Source organism: Chiloscyllium plagiosum, chromosome 24, assembly GCF_004010195.1.
Source record: "Chiloscyllium plagiosum isolate BGI_BamShark_2017 chromosome 24, ASM401019v2, whole genome shotgun sequence".
Classification (NCBI taxonomy): Eukaryota; Metazoa; Chordata; class Chondrichthyes; order Orectolobiformes; family Hemiscylliidae; genus Chiloscyllium; species Chiloscyllium plagiosum.
This window is the reverse complement of record NC_057733.1, coordinates 28403169-28419983: the sequence shown is the minus strand read 5'-3', so window position 1 is coordinate 28419983 and position 16815 is coordinate 28403169. Positions and strand designations below refer to the sequence as shown.

The 16815-nt window shown below is 40.9% G+C and overlaps 1 protein-coding gene across 5 annotated transcripts in view; it reads right to left on the bottom strand.

The window, feature by feature from the left end:
- LOC122562122 (matrix-remodeling-associated protein 7-like) overlaps positions 1-8525 on the bottom strand; it is a 138490-nt gene extending 129965 nt beyond the window's left edge. For 3 of the 5 annotated variants that reach the window (XR_006315227.1, XM_043714669.1, XM_043714670.1), the window contains exon 1: positions 7964-8522. Coding sequence is in view for 4 of the 5 variants with exons in the window: in XM_043714669.1 (XP_043570604.1) it covers positions 7964-8377 (414 nt within the window). In the remaining variant the exon portion in view is untranslated. Of the gene's footprint in view, positions 1-7963 lie in introns of all 5 variants that reach the window. The other 2 variants (XM_043714667.1, XM_043714671.1) reach the window with 2 other exon arrangements.
- Between the last annotated feature and the right edge of the window lie 8290 nt (positions 8526-16815).

The following is a 16815-nucleotide window of genomic DNA, read 5'->3' as shown; positions in this document are numbered from 1 at the left end:
CCTTTTGAGCACCACTGCATCCTCCCCACCTCCCAACATTCCTGGGGAAGAGCTTATGCTGGAAGCATGGATTCTCTTGCTCCTCATATACTGCTGCCTGACCGACTGATTTTCTAGCACCACACATTTTTACCCTTCAGGGCCCAGTCTACATAGTGCTGATCACAGTATGAAAAAAAAATAGAAAACTCAAGGAGGTTAGAAAAAAAATAGATGGAACCACAAGACCTTCATAAGCAAAAATGTTTACTTATTCAAAAACAGTTAGAAATGACAAGTACAATCAGACTCTTGTCTAATGCTGCAGTAGAAACCTGCAGCTTCAACTGGGATTTGCAGTCAATCTTTGGAGGTTTTAGAAGCTAGCCAAAATGATAGATTATCAGGAATTTTGTTGACCAAGCTTATCTAATGGATAGCAGCTGTTGAAAATTAAAGAAATGCAGCTGCCTTGAAATCCACCGTAAAGGTTCGACAGTTGCATAAAAGAATGTTCACATGTCCAAAAAGAATCTGACTTAGTCAGGAAAGAAAACCTGCATACTGACAACTGTTTATTCATCACCATGCACTGAAGCATCAAGAATAAGTGACATTGTACAAACTGGAAAGCCCTCAAATCAGAGGCAACTGTTAAGATTAAAGTCTCCAAGAAGATGCCATACGATTTCCTGTTTGTGGATTATTGCCAGATCTGAACTGTTTGAATCCAGAACTAGTTGTCATGTTCCATTGTACTAAAAACAAACCCACCAGTTTAAGTGGAAGCACCAGCTTTTGAGGAGTGGCCTCTTTATCAGGTGGTTGCAGAACGTGACCATACAATGCAGAATTTGTAGCGAAGGCGTTAGTGTCATGAGTTGTAGCAATATGTTCAACAACCAAAACTAAAGTTTAATATCTCATTACAACTGAATGACACTTACCCTTATGCTATAAATTCTGCATTGTATGGTCAGGTTCTGCAACCACCTGATGGAGGCCACACGTCAAGAGCTAGTGCTTCCAAATAAACTTAGATTAGATTACTTACAGTGTGGAAACAGGCCCTTTGGCCCAACAAGTCCACACACCCGCCGAAGCGCAACCCACCTATACCCCTACATTTACCCCTTACCTAACACTGCGGGCAATTTAGCATGGCCAATTCACCTGACCTGCACATCTTTGGACTGTGGGAGGAAACTGGAGCACCCGGAGGAAACCCACGCAGACACAGGGAGAACGTGCAAACTCCACACAGTCAGTCGCCTGAGGCGGGAATTGAACCCAGGTCTCTGGCAATGTGAGGCAGCAGTGCTAACCACTGTGCCGCCCCACTGTTGGACTATAACCTGGTGTTGTGTTATTTTAAATGTTGTCCAGCCCAATGCAACACCAGCAACTCCAAATCATGGTCCTGGATTGACACTGAAGTAAAGAGCTAGCCTGCTCCAGAGGAAGCTCCATTTTGAACTCTATTTCAATTAAAAGACCCTCACAGCATTGCAGAAAAATATTTCTGCAGGACACTGGTTTATTGATCAAATATGCAAGACTTGCCAAATACAACCTTCAACAGACTGACAGCTGTCTGGAATGAACGCCAGCAAGTCTATATAACAAACATCTGCACAACAATTGACCTACACATTTCTATGCATTAAAGACTTGCATGATCTAAACACAATCCAAGTGTTTGGACAACTACTTCCATTGACTTTGGCAGTTTCTGAACATCAACTGTTAGGACCATACAATGCACAGGCACTCAGTCAGTCAGTCATAGAGATGTACAGCATGGAAATAGACCCTTCGGTCCAACCTGTCCATGCCAACCAGATATCCCAACCCAATCTAGTCCCACCTGCCAGCACCCGGCCCATATTCTTCCAAACCCTTCCTATTCATATACCCATCCAAATGTTGCAATTGTACCAGCCTCCACCACATCCCCTGGCAGCTCATTCCATATGCATACCACCCTCTGCATGAAAACGTTGCCCCTTAGGTCTCTTTTATATCTTTCCCCTCTCACCCTAAACCTATGCCCTCTAGTTCTGGACTCCCCGACCCCAGGGAAAAAGAAAGACTTGGCCTATTTACCCTATCCATGCCCCTCAATTTTGTAAGCCTCTATAAGGTCACCCCTCAGCCTCCAATGCTCCAGGGAAAACAGCCCCAGCCTGTTCAGCATCTCCCTATAGCTCAGATCCTCCAACCCTGGCAATACCCTTGCAAATAGTTTCTGAACCCTTTCACGTTTCACAACATCTTTCCGATAGGAAGGAGACCAGAACTGCATGCAGTATTCCAACAGTGGCCTCACCAATGTCTTGTACAGCTGCAACCTGACCTCCCAACTCCAGTAGTCAATACTCTGACCAATAAAGGAAAGCATACCAAATGCTGCCTTCACTATCCTATCTACCTGTGACTCCACTTTCAAGGAGCTATGAACCTGCACTCCAAGGACTTTGTTCAGTAACATTCCCTAGGACCTTACCATTCCCTATACTTACTAGCCTTCCCTTTCACCCCTCCAGAGAAAGTATATTCCTGTCAGGGTGAAAAGGGAAGGCTGGTAGGTAAAGGGAATGCTGGATGACTAAAGAAACTGAAGGTTTGGTTAAGAAAAAGGAGGAAGCATGTGTCAGGTATAGAACCAACCAAAGCCAACAGCCACACCATAGAGACAGTTGTAACAGCTGGACTGCTAGTTTTGCCAGAATCCTGAAGAATCTGGCTGTGTTAATGGTAGTCAAAAAGAGGTCATAAGAAAAATTCTGAAGGCACCATCTAGTTTTGATGTTGTTTCCGTCCAGGGAAAAGCTTGCCAACGTTATTGCATCTGGCAGAACCAAACCTTTATGTCCAAGACAGCAGGTACAACAGGAAGGAGGAAAAATACCAAACCAATAACTCAAATGGCATCATATTCTATTCGGAGCAGGAACATCTGGAAGCAGAACAGGCTAGCAGTCACCTTACATGGCCACTGAACAAACCCCACTGGCTCCCCTAACCTTAAGCACCCAAAAATCAAGAGTTGATCTTTCAGTATAAAGAGGACATCAGTTTGCATGGCATTCCACCAGTCCCATTTTAAATAAGGGGTGGGTTGGTGTGGGCATGGCAGATGCCAGGTGGAAGTCAAGAGGTGGGTTCTCACTTCTTGAGGATTAGTCAATTTGCAAGAAAAAGTGGTGTTTGATCTTCATTACATACATTGTCTCAAGACCTTGCACACAAAGTCAGCTGAAATTCATAGATTGCCAGATTTGTTGAATGATCCCTCTCTCCACCATTCACATTAGCTTTTAATACTAGTGACCAGAGTCCAGAAATGCTTATACAACACCAGCAATTTAGATGCTTAGACACTTATTTGAACTTCCAGATGCCCAATTTACTTCAGTTTTGCAAAACAATGCAAGAATAGACAGTCAGATGTACAGCAAGGAAACAGACCCTTTAGGTCCAACTCTTCCATGCTAACCAGATATCTGCACCTAATCTAGACCCATTTACTAGCATTTGGTCCATATCCCTCCAAACCCTCTGTTCATATAGAAATCCAGGTGCTTTTTAAATGCTGCAATTGTACCAGTCTCCACCACTTACTCTGGCAGCTCATTCTATACACAGACTCCCTACCATAAAGCTCTTTCCACAGTTAAAATACCGAAGGCAGCTTTGTACTGGAAATTTGTTAAGACTAATTAAGCATGTACAACAGCCAGGAATGTATGTAAACCACTCGTAACTTGCAACAAAGCAATAGGCAACATTCTGACAAACAACTGACTTTTCTTCATGCACAACATACCAAATAGCTCAAAATCACTAATAGAAGGAAATGCAGGAGGCAGCTGGATCATCTTTAGCCTGAAGTTTTAAGAACGTATGACCGACCATCAATACAAAATTGCATCCCTTTTTAAGTGTAGCTATTTCAAGTTACAGCCTGATTTCCTTTCAACTTAAAGAGGTAGAACCCAGTAGATTACAGAAGTTCCATGACTTTTTAAACTTCTTATTCTTGGCTCATACTACAAAGTGATTGGGTGACATCTTAATTTTGAGAAAGGATTTAGTTTAGGGGAGTCTTAGTTATTTTATCTTGATTCTTACTTCAGCACAGAATAAAATCTTCTGCCTTGCCCACACCAACACCCCCACCTTCAAAAAAAAAGGAGACAGTGGAATGCCACTAATTCTTTTTTTTAAATATACTGAAGGACCAACTGTTCATTTGGGGTGTTTCAGATTGGGAATGGGGTTTGCCCAGAGGTCATTAAAGGTGGTTGCTAAGCCTGTTCTGCTTCCAGATGTTCCTGCTCCTCTTGCACTGGAGTGTCATTTGAGGAGGAGTGACATAGATGAAGACCATATCAAATGAGGCCTTCTGTTTGCAGATGAAATCTAAAATAACTAGATTGTTCTGAATTTGAGTTTGGGCTGGTGTTCAGATTAAGTTAATTTTGAACATTACAATATGATTAGAGTATCTGGTTATGTCAAAGAATAGCTCTGGGCATTAGTAATATTGAAGGGTTAAACTGTACTGACCAAACATTCTGGAAGTGGGTGGGGACAACATTTATGCAGGAATGTGGATGACTCCCACTCTTTCGACCGTAATTTGCTACTATTCCCCTGCTATCAAATTAAACTATCAGAAAAGCTTTCAATCATTCCCCAAAGCTAGGATATATCACACCTACATTGATTTCCCCCAAAACAGTCAGGAAATCATCTGTGTAACAATTCCCCAGGATTACGGTATTTACATTATCTGGGGATGACCGCATCCTACCATCGTACCTGGAGTAACATGTGACTGTGACAAAGTGGCTGGGGATGTCTTCAGTGGCACATTACTGTGGGGAGTGGCCAGAGTATCTGTATGCATTACCAACTGACCTGTATAAAGACATGTGTTTTCTTTGTTTGGGATCTCTTGACTCAACTTTGCATGCCTGCAAGCAGGGTCAAAGGGGGTCACCTAACTTGTGTGTAAGTTTTAATAAACTTACTGTTGGCAGAAGTTAGTGTGTGAATTGCATCTTGTGTGAAACCTCAGGAAAGAATACTACTGTGTGGAGCTTACGTACACAATCTGATCATATTTCAGGCATTACAACATATGACTCCACTCCAACAAAACAAAAAGGGAGATATGAAATTATGACCAATAATCTTATATTCAAGTGTTTGTACTTTTTAAAAATGTTACTTCTTGCTATCTTGACCTTTTATTTCAATTGAAGTTTGGCTGTTGTCAATGCAGAGGAATCTGGAGTCTTTCAGGCCTTGGTAAACAAAGGCAAACAGTCCAAAATTTTTAAAGCAGAGAATTTAAAAATATCTGACCGTAGCAAATTAAAGTATAATTTGTTCACAAGTCGTAGAAAAGGGCAACAGATAAAGAGGATACCTCGCAAGTCTGGAGTAGAATATTTGGGGCTTATTTCTAGTTTCCAGTCATTATGCTTCAATGATCAACAATACCATACTCAAAAAAAGCTGGCTAAGTACACCCCAGTTCAGCAAACTACTCAGGATTCCATCAATCAAAACAACTGCCCTAAAAGATTAAGGATATGCTCAACATCCAAGCCTGAGCAAATAGTCAAAATATATATGATTCAGTTATGGAAACACCAAACATTTTGTTCTGCAAATTTGATGGCATATTATTAGATAGCTCTAAGTGAAATAACTCATGATAGACCTGGGCATCAAATGCTTGGCCTTTCCCTTATTTATGTTCACATATCATTAATCACTCATTAGGCTATTTGTGACTCATCCTTAAAATCATTCTAAGAAAGGTGTTGGGGAGCAGTCATCTTCAATTCTAGGTGTAGGGACATGCTGTGGTCCATGGGAGTTAAGATTTTAAGCCAGTGAGAGAAGGAATAGCGACATAACTCCAAGTGAGGAGGGATAAACACTGAGGGGAATATGCAAATATTGTTACTATGCATCAGAACCCTTGTCCTTCCAGTTAGGAGAGATGTGTGTTGGAAGGTACTGTTGAAGGATTTAGATCTCCAGTACATCTTGCCCAGGACACTGCTGCCCACCTGCAGGAAAGGAATGCATATTGAAGGTAGTAGATGGGGTGCTAATCAAATAACCCTCGAATCCTGAAGTTACAAATTTATTTTTGGAGTTGCACTCATGTTGCCAAGCAATAAATACATCCCTCACTGACGTGTGCCTTGTATACAGCTATATTAGAGGCAAGTTACTGGTCACAGAATTCATGAAGCTATGACCTGCAATTATAACCACAGTATTCATATGGCTAGTCCAGTTCAATGGTTTACCTCCCTGTCTCGATTGTCAGATTCAACAATAGTAATACCATCGAACATCAAGGAGATGTTGTTTGATTCTCTGCACCACCAGGCAAGGCAAAGTTTCACTTCAAACAACTTTGGTACCACACATCTAAGATTTGGGTTTGATCCTTATCTTACATGCAATTTTATTTTGGAGATCTGTGCATTTCAATTTCCAAACAGTAACCTGCAGTAATTTGCATTTGCCATCATTCCAAAAGGAATCTGCATCCCAGTTTCACTCCTCCCCCTCAAATACACAGGTCAAATTAAAAAAAAAGACTGACATACTCAAACATAACCACACCGATCAATCATTCCCAACTCAGTTGATTCCAAAAAAACTATGCAGAGGACAAAACGCTGAGTGGGATGCCACTTTTTCATACAATACTGCTTTTATAAGATGCAACGTGATTAAAACGGTTTAAAAACTGCACAAAGGAAACTTTGATAAGACGCGCCCTGTTATGAACGGTCTCCAAACTGGAAGTACAGCTATAACACAAGCTGAGCAGCAGCTGCCATGTCTGGAATCCCCTTGCCCAGGAAAGATCAATCGCTTCAGGAGGTTGTTGTAAAACGCTAACTTTCTAACTGAACAATTAGAATTTTAAAAAGGAGGCAGAAGGTTCTAATTTGCTCGTCAGATCAGATAGAACTTAGTTGTAAACACAACGACGTTATACAAACAAGTGGGCAGTTCTGCGGGCTGTGTGGTGAGGTGATCAGAGAGAAAACAAAAACAAGCAATTAGGACCAAGTGCCCTAAGCTACAGGGAAAGGAACACAAGTCGACTAGCTCAGTGCCCAAAGATTATGCTTAGGTGTCACATATGGACACTTGGTCCATTTCCAGCCATTTGCCATACCCAGGACTGGCACAGGGAGCGGCAGACTACGAGCTCACTATTGTCTCCGTCTGATGTAGAGAATGTGGGCACCGGCACCTGAAATTCACGTCTCACCGCAAACAAAACTAATCGTGTGCAGCTTAAAAAAAAACCCATTCCGTATCAGTTATTCCACAGATAAAGAAATAAAGCGCTATCGATCAGTGATCGAGACGAATAAAAGCAAAATACTGCAGATGCTGGAAATCTGAAACAAAGTGCTAGAGAAACTCAGTAGATCTGGCAGCATCTGTGGAAAGGGGAATAGTTAACGTTTCGAGTCCAGCTTGACTCTTCGCCAAGAGAATGATCGAGACACAGTACTCGCCGACTGAGTGTTGGCCATCTTCAGAGTTTTCATTGTTCTGTTTTGGAGATGTGTTAGTGCGGCACTGTAGCGCTATTGATCGAGTATTGGCTCTGAAACCAGACGTTTCTCTAATGCAGCAGTAGCGTAACCCCGGGGAAGGACCCGCCTTCTCTACCTCCCCTTAAAACCCCACTAAAACTGACACCCTTAAAACAGCTGGAGGTTAAAATCCACTCGGCTCCAAAGCCTGGCCACATCTGCATGTCTCGTCCACGTCACCTTGCAGAGTTACACACATCAGGAAAGTCAATATTCCGTGCGTAACAGAGGGGAAAAAAGCCCTTCAGCCAAAAGACCACTGAACAACAAAAGAAAAAAAAAGTCAATTCTTCGCCAGATTCCGTCCCCCTCCCCCCACTTCATTTTACCTTTTTAAGCTTCTCCTCGGGGTTACTGGGCTCTTGCTTCGCTTCGTTAGTCGGGGGGCTTTTCTCCTCGGCAACTGCGGGTTCCTTCTCAGAGTTTTTAGTTGGCTCTTGATTCTGGAGATTTCCCTCTCCGGCTCCGATGTCCTCCACTGGCAGCTTGCCTTTAGCTTTCTCTGGCTCCTCATCTCTCTTCTCCGCTTGCTCTTCTTTCACATCTTCGGGCTTCTTCACCTCCTCGGAATCTTTCCTCTTTGGCTCCTCGTCGGCTTTACTCCCGTCAACTTTAGAACTCGCATCCTGTTCTTTAACACTAGGATCGGACGGTCTGAATCTCAGATATAAAGAAGCGATAATAACAGCCAGCACAGTGAAGAGCAGCGGGACAGCCACATAAACATCCACCGCTAGGTCCATTTTCTCTCTCTTCAAATACCAGAGCCCTGAACTGACTTAATTTCGTCTAGTCACTGCGTTTAAGTAGCTCTGTCGACGGATAACGCTGCTGGTCTAAATCACAGATGGCATGTAAAGATGAATCGGATTTTAAAACAGATCGTCATTTCCTTCATCCCGCCCTCCACTCTGGTATTTAAAGGCTCCGCCATAAACAGGCATCGTCATTGGATTGAACTGAATTGATTGTTCAAACGCCTAAAGGCTGTAATTGACTGGCGCTCCTTTAAATTAAATTTCCATGTTTTTATATTGCGAAACCCATTTCCATTATGGAGAATGACCTCTTTTGGTCTGAAGCCATATGGTAATATGAAATAATCCTGCGGCCCAGACTCATGTTGTGAGGGCACAGGTTCAATCCCACTGTGGCGAAATTCAATTTCAATTAATTCCTCATACTGGAATTAAAAGCGAGTCTCAGAGTCAGGAAACAATCTGATTAAGTGATTGTTGTAAAGCCCCATCTGCATCATACATGTTCACCACTCCCTTCTCAAAGACCGTTAGGTCTCTTTAAACTCTCCCCGAGGCATGGTGATCCTCAGGTTAAACCATCAGCAGTCATCTCATCGCTCTCTAATGAAAGAGCAGCCCTATGCTCCAGTAGGATTATGGTGACTTTAATTTATTACTGTTAAGGATTGAAAAAATATTGATTAGTTTCGAAAGATGTTGCATGATTCCAACTTTTGCTTTTTTTTTCATATTTCCCTTAACAACGAAATCCTTGAAAAGCTATAGCACCGCTTTCAATTAAATCTCGTGATGATGGAACAACCGAGAAGTTGAAGAGTGAATGTTAAAAACAGTTGGCACAAAAGTTGTACGTCTGCACCTGCCCATACTCCACTGAGTAATCATATCCACAATCTCAAGCACAACAATCTTGCAACAGTTCAGTGGTTCAAAGATTTCTCTATATTTTATTTTTCCATACGTTATATACAAAAGCCTATTTTCCACAATGGAAAATGACCTGCTGAATCTGAGTGAGATGGTACCTTGCTCGTAAACATCACCAGGTTGCTAATCCAGTGCAGCACAATATCTTTTTTATTTGTTCATGGGATGTGGGCATCATTGGTTAGTACAGCATTCATTACTCATCCTTAATTGTCTTTGAGAAGCTGGTGGTGAGTCTTCTTGAACTATTCCAGTAAGTGCATCCACAATACTGGTCGAAAGGGAATTCCAGGATTTTGACCCTGCAACAGTTAAGGATTTGTGATAAAATTCCGAGTCACACTAATGTGTAATTTGAAGCACTTGCAGGTGGTGGTATTCCCATGTATCTATTGCTCTTATCCCATTATGTAAGTAGTGGTCACAACTTTGGAAGGTGCTGTCAAAGGAGGGTTGGTGAGTTGCAACAGTGCATCTTGTAGATGATACACACTGCTGCCACTGTGATTTGATTGTGAAGTGACTATTTTAAAAATGTTGGATGGTGTACCAACCAAGCTTTATCAAGATGCTGCTGTGCTTGTTGGACCTGCACACAATCATGCACATGAATAATAGTCCATCACACCCCTGATTCAATTCTTGTAAATGGTGGGTCTGAATTGAAAAATAGGTGAGTTACTTGCTGCAGAATTGCAAGCCTCCAAACAGCTTTTGCAGCCCCAGTTTTTCTATATAGTCAAATTCAGTTTCTGGTGAATGGAAACCCCAGAAAGTGGATACTGGGCGATTTAATGTCATGAATTGTCTTGATTAGATTCTCTTTTGTTCGAGATGGCTGTTGCCTGATATTTTTATAATATGCGCACTACTTGATACTTCTCACCCAAACCTAGACATTATCCAGGTGTAGAGGCTGACAAGCACAGAATAATTCAGAATCTGAGTCGTCAGACATTATTTGGCATGTGTAATGTCACATTATGTATAATCATCAGAAAACATCCTCACTTCTGACCTTATGATAGAAAGAAGATCACTGATGAAGCAACATCAGCAACAGAGTGGCCTGGTGGAATGGAAACAGGTTATTGTTACACCAGTGGTGCTTATCACTAACCCCTTCCATCACTTTACTGATAACTGGAAAGAGACCGATGGAGTGGTAATTGGCTTTGTTGGATTTACTCTGCATTTGTGTACAAGCCAAACGTGAGCAATTTTCCATATTGTCAATTAGACACCCAATCTTGTCACTGTACAGCAACAGCTTGGCTAATGGCATGGCAAGTTCTGCAGCACAAGTCTTTCAGCACTATTGGCAGAATGATGTCACAGTCCATAAACTTTGTAGTATTTAATGCCTCCAGTTGTTTATTGACAACTTCCAGAAACTGACGTGTGGTGCTGGGGACCTCCAGAGATGGCGCAGACAGATCATCCAAATAAAAGCAAAATAATGTGGATGCTAGGAATCAGCTATTACAAGGGGGCATAGCTTTAAATTAAGGGGGGGGGTAGGTATAGGACAGATGTTAGGGGTAGGTTCTTTACTCAGCGAGTCGTGAGTTCATGGAATGCCCTGCCAGTAGCAGTGGTGGACTCTCCCTCATTATGGGCATTTAAGCAGGCATTGGATAGGCATATGGAGGATAGTGGGCTAGTGTAGGTTAGGTGGGCTTAGATCGGCGCAACATCGAGGACCGAAGGGCCTGTACTGCACTGTATTCTTCTATGTTCTATGAAATACAAACAGGCATTGCAACAGAAATTCAGCAGATCTGGTCGCATCTGTGGAGGGAGAAACAGAGTTAATGCTCAGCCCAGTATGACCTCTCCAGAACAGATGGACCATTCACTTGGCACTTCCAACTCAAGATTACTGCAAATACTTCTGTCTTGTTATCTGCACTCAGCTGGACTATCCACCATTAGTGAGGGTCAGGATATTTGTGGATCATATCAATTTGTTTAATTGTCTACCGCTATTTACATTTGCTTTTATGCTATAATCATGCAAGTAGTCCTGTGTTGTACCTTCATTAAGTTGACACCTCATTATTAGGGTAGGTGTGGTATCACAGCTGGTATCCTCTCCTGTACTCTTCATTGAAACAGAATGAATGCTGAAGGACTCATCTATTTATCCAGATCTATAGTCTGCAGCACCAAAACGAAGGAAATATAATTGACCTCGGCTTTCGCAATCCACCTGGTGCTGATGCATTGATACATGATATGATCAGTTAAGAAAATGAACTCTACGCAGTCCTGCGGAGAAGACGACCCATCCTTGTGCTCAGATTGGGTCTCCATTATACCTGTAATACTAGCCGGTAGTACACTGAGCTAAGTGGGATAAGTGCAGAATAGATGGCCTACCTCAGAGGGCATCCATGATATGCTGTGGGCAGCATCATTATATCCTAAAACAGTCAATGATCTCATGGCCTGCCATATTCTTCCCTCAATCACTTACGTCAAGCCAGGAGGCCAAATTTGGTTGAGTAATTCGTGTAATTGACAGGAATAGCACAAAGTTTCCTTAAAAGTGAGGTTCCAAGGTACTGAAGCTACAACATAGGACTACATGCATGTTAAGGAATGGAAAAAAAAGACATCTAAGCCATTTCACTAACTAACTGGTCAGACTTGTGCTTCACTCTATAACTGTTCCAAGCCAACTATAACACAGGAATCAACCTGAAATTTGAAATGCAAGGGCATAGAAATCAAAATTAAGAGAGAACTGTGGATACTGGAGAATTGAAACAAACAAAATCAGAACTTGGAGAAACTAAGCAGGTCTGGAAAGAAAGAATTAACGTTGAGTCCACTGACTTTCTTCAGAACAATAACTCAGTTTTCTCTCCACAGACACTGCCAGACCTGCTCAGTTAGTCCAGAAGTTGGTGTCTTTGCTTATTTCAGAACGACAGCATCCACTATCATTTTGTGTTTAATTCAATGCCACATCTCTTCCATGCATGTCCACCTTGAAGATGTTCTGCTCCTCTGACAGGATTTGTTTCATTCTTACTTTTTGTGCACTATTATTTTCATTTTTGCTCCTTGTCTTTGACAAGGTATTTGTTAAAACTCACTTCCATAGCTACTACTTGTTCCTGTGACTGACTCAACTCACTCATTCCACATGGATTTCAAATGAAGTTTCATCCTTCATGTTTTGAGTCTACCCAGAATCTCAGGTATCTCCATGTAGTACAAAATTCTTCAGAAAGCGGTTTTTGCCTCATCTACACTCCGTGCTGTCTGTCAGCATATGCACACACTCAAGCTCTCTCCTGCCCATCCCAGATCCACTTCATTCTTCAATTAGTTTGATACTTGAACAAGCAGCTTTTTCTCTTCCTTTCAGGCATTGCAAATTACAACTCCAAGATATCTATACGCCTCTGGAACTCTCCTCTTCCCTCCCTTCTTCTAACCTTGCCTCTTGTCAAGGTTTTACTAAATCCTGATTCACTGAACATTCTGTACTTGGCAAGGGACTTTTTATTCCTTTCGATCCTGACCTCAATGAGTTTCAGCTATGAAATGACCCTGAACACCACTTCTGTCATCTTTACATTATTTCTATGGACAAGAGTCCACTGCCTATCTCACAGACCCTTTAAACCAACTCCAAATTATCCCTCCACCTGGACCTCTTACCTGCACTCAGCTTGTAGATGTGACATTTTGACACCTTAATTTGTCTCCTGAGCCATTCCAAACTATCATCCTCTGAACTGACTGTTCTTAGATCCAATCATTGGACTCCAAACTTTAACTGTTTTCAATCCATAGATACTACCAGACTTGCTCAGATTTTCCAGCAGTTTGATTTTGTTTGTCACTGATGTTGTACTCCAATTATACAAAGCCCTGCCTGAACCACACTTAAGGACAAAAGATTATTACCCAAAGAACATAATATTGATTGATGAGTTTTCCTTAAAGTTTGCTTGTTGATACACTTTATTAATGGTGTTACTTTAATAATAACTAATATCTGATTTTAAGCCTCTTATTAATTTCTGTGAAGTGATTCTTACCTAGAATCGAGCACGCAGTTCTAGACACATCTTAGGATGTATATATTTGCCATTAAATGAGTGTGCCATAACTTTAGCAGATGATATCTGCATTTCACATGTTAAATTAAGAGGGAAGATTATGCAATATAGGATAGTTTTTCCTCTCAAGTTTAAAGATTAAAGGATGATTTTGATCAAAACTTCAAAGGGAAGAGTGAGTGAGATGAAGACAAAATATTTCTGCTGTTTGGGGAAAATGAGACTATGGATATAACCTCAAAACTATAGTAATAATTCAGGAGTGAAATTAGGAAATACTTTGACACACAAAGGATGCTTGAAATTTAGATCTCTTTTACAAAAGACAATTGATGTGAACTCAAGTCAACAAAATTCTATTAATCTTTGACAACTAAACTATTGAGACACAAAACAAAAGGCAGAGTTTCATTTCACGTGATCTCACTGAACCTTCAAGGATAAGGAGTGGACAATAGCTGCTTGTCTATCCAACAACACAACCATATCAAATTAATAATTTAAAAAATAAATCTCAATGACAATCCTGTTGTCATGAAGCTCAACAAACAATAATGAGTAAATTATATTTATTGAGAGCAAGGACCAGAGAGAAAATAGAAATGAGGTCAGAAGTATGTTAGAATAGTCAAATAAGAAAAACCACAGAGGATAGTCAATTTATCAATCGCTGAAACTAAAGGGCAGTTCAGCAAGATTAGAGCTCAGTCTACTTGACGATGTGTGAGTGCTCATCTTGTGGTCAAATATGATATCAAGGTTGCCAACAATCTGATTTTGTATCAGAAGGTTGAAAGATGACAAATTAGGTGATGATTCAGACACCAATCATAAACAATACATGTGCTTTGCATCTTAACTTTCCCCTCAACACAAAAGATACAATATTTCACAATTTATGGAAAACACAAACTCAAATTTAATCAAAGTAATCTCCTCATACAATCAGATTCTTTAAAAACAAATAACTTTACACGTGAGATGACATGGTCTTGTTTGGTGGTGATGTCTCTACCGCTGAAGCGAAGACCTGGGCTTGCATCCTATCTGCCCTGGTGTTGTCATAACAGGTTGATTAAAATTAGTTATGGGCTCGTCGCACAGTGATAATCTCCCTACCTTTGAGGTACAAGTTCCACTTGAGTTGTGTTATAACACATCTGAACTGGTTGATGTCTACAATGAAGCCTCGTTAACACTTGAACATCAGTGTTAACGAGGAATTTGGGGTATTGTGATTTTTGGAGACTGAGGGCAGTTCAGGGAACCAGTGTGAGGATGCATTTTCATAAAAGTCTTCAGTCTCAAGAGCTCCTGCTTCAGTGTGGCTCACCACTGACTTGGGGTGAAATTATATCTCTCTTTATCCTACTCCAGAGCTGGTTGCAACAGTGTATGAATGTCGAAGAAAGGTTGAATTGGCCATGTAATAAACAAACACTTTGCAGTATCCAGCTTGTTGTAAGAAACAATCTAGCCAGGTTCCCGAAGTTTACTAGTAAAGAGCAAATTTTATTGCTGAGACACAAAGATGTCGGTTTAAAACCTATCCAATTCCATTATCCACAAAAATGAAGGAAAAAAGGACAAAGATGATTCTGTAGACTATTGGATCCAAAATCTTGGACAAATTTCAAGTCAGAAAAGAAAAAAAGTAGACTGTTCAGACTTGCTGGCACATTCAAGAATCACATGCCACAGTAGTTGCTGGTACAGAGGTTCCTCATTGGAATAGTCACCACAGTTGTGCCTAATATAACGGATTGTGGTATTGCTTCAAAATTCTTCCTGAAGAACCCCTGGGTTGCAGAAATGAGGTTTTGTGATGGGCCTTCATATTCCAAACAGCTCAGATTTGAAGACAAGTTTAAAAGACAAGCTGTAAAGCCTTTACCCTTTCTCTCCTATGACAACTGCTCCAATTATTTGTTCGAAGAAAAAGCATCATCTTTCTCATGGGCAGAAGCTGAACATGTGACTTCTCTTGGCTGGTAACTCCTTTGGTGTCAAAAGTGCCAACATCTCTGCAACTTTATTATTAGTGAGCATAGCCTAACTGCCCAAACCTGGAGTCCTCCATCTTGTCTTACAAAACGTAATGGAAGGTTTGGTTGTGTCATAATTTTTGATTCCCTACCATACAACTCCAACTCCACCCGACCTTCTTCACCACCCATCTCATTCCCTTTCCCTTCTCCCAAAACAGTGCAAACCCTCACTTTATATCATCTTGCCCTCATTCTCAGACTCCCTCCATCCCACCCCGTCAGATCTGGGGTATTTTCCAGCACCAAAAATCAGCTTGCATCCCCGACCAAACAGTATTTTAGCTGCTTTGGGTCAGTGCTGTTTGCTTTCAAAAGTGCTCTATACCCAGTGATTAATATTACAAATTAAACTTTAGATGATGACATTTCCATCGCATTTTCAATGCACTGGATAGATTTTTAAGCACAATCCAGTGTTGTGTCACAATTACTGATAAAAGCATTTTATTTCATACTTGTTTAAGGAAATTGAAATTCTCCAGCTTCCATGGTGGGATTTGACCTGATGTCATCTCATTTACCAAGACCTCTGAATTAAATATACAATAAGTTGATGTGTTACCAAATGTCTGCTTTTTACCTTAAGGTCACACTGAGCAGTAATATCATCCATCAGCAATGGGTGCAATATTCATTTTCAGGAATTTGCGTACACCATCTCAACACCCCTGATGAGGATCAAAAGCAGCTCATCTATATTGTTCCAATAGGTATTTCATGGAATTTAATTAACATTTAATGTTTACCTGAACTTGCTAAGACTTTTCCAGTTATTCATCATTGTTAAGAGATAATCATTTTGTTTAAATTTAAGAATTGGAGATAAATAATAATTCTGGCAAATATTCCCATTTGTACATAACGTGCACATTTCTTATTAAAAGATCTGTTGAAAATGTCAGATGAGAACACCCATAATTGCAACACTGGCTTGAAGAATAATAAATGCAGACCAAGAATTAATTTTTAGACATGAACTGACTCAGTTACAAAAAGTACAAGAGCTGCATTTATGTAGTGCTTTGCATGATCACCAAGCATCCCATAGCACTTTGAAGAGTTTCCCACCATCCATGCACTTGCATAAATGTTTTTCATCAAATGAAAACACAGTCTCACCTAAAAACATGGGGCCCAATCTGTTGGGGATGTCTCTTAGCATTGCATAAGAGACACACTAACAGCCTGGACTTGCGTTCAAGTTCTCGAATGGAGCTTGAACCCACAACCTTGTGATTCAAACAAGTATGCTACCAACTGGGCCCCAATTGATTTGAAGTCAAAGTAGGCTTTTGAAAGGAATTTGAATTAAGTTATGCAAAATGAGCAAGTGATTTATAAATTGGGAACATCAAGATAAAAGAGA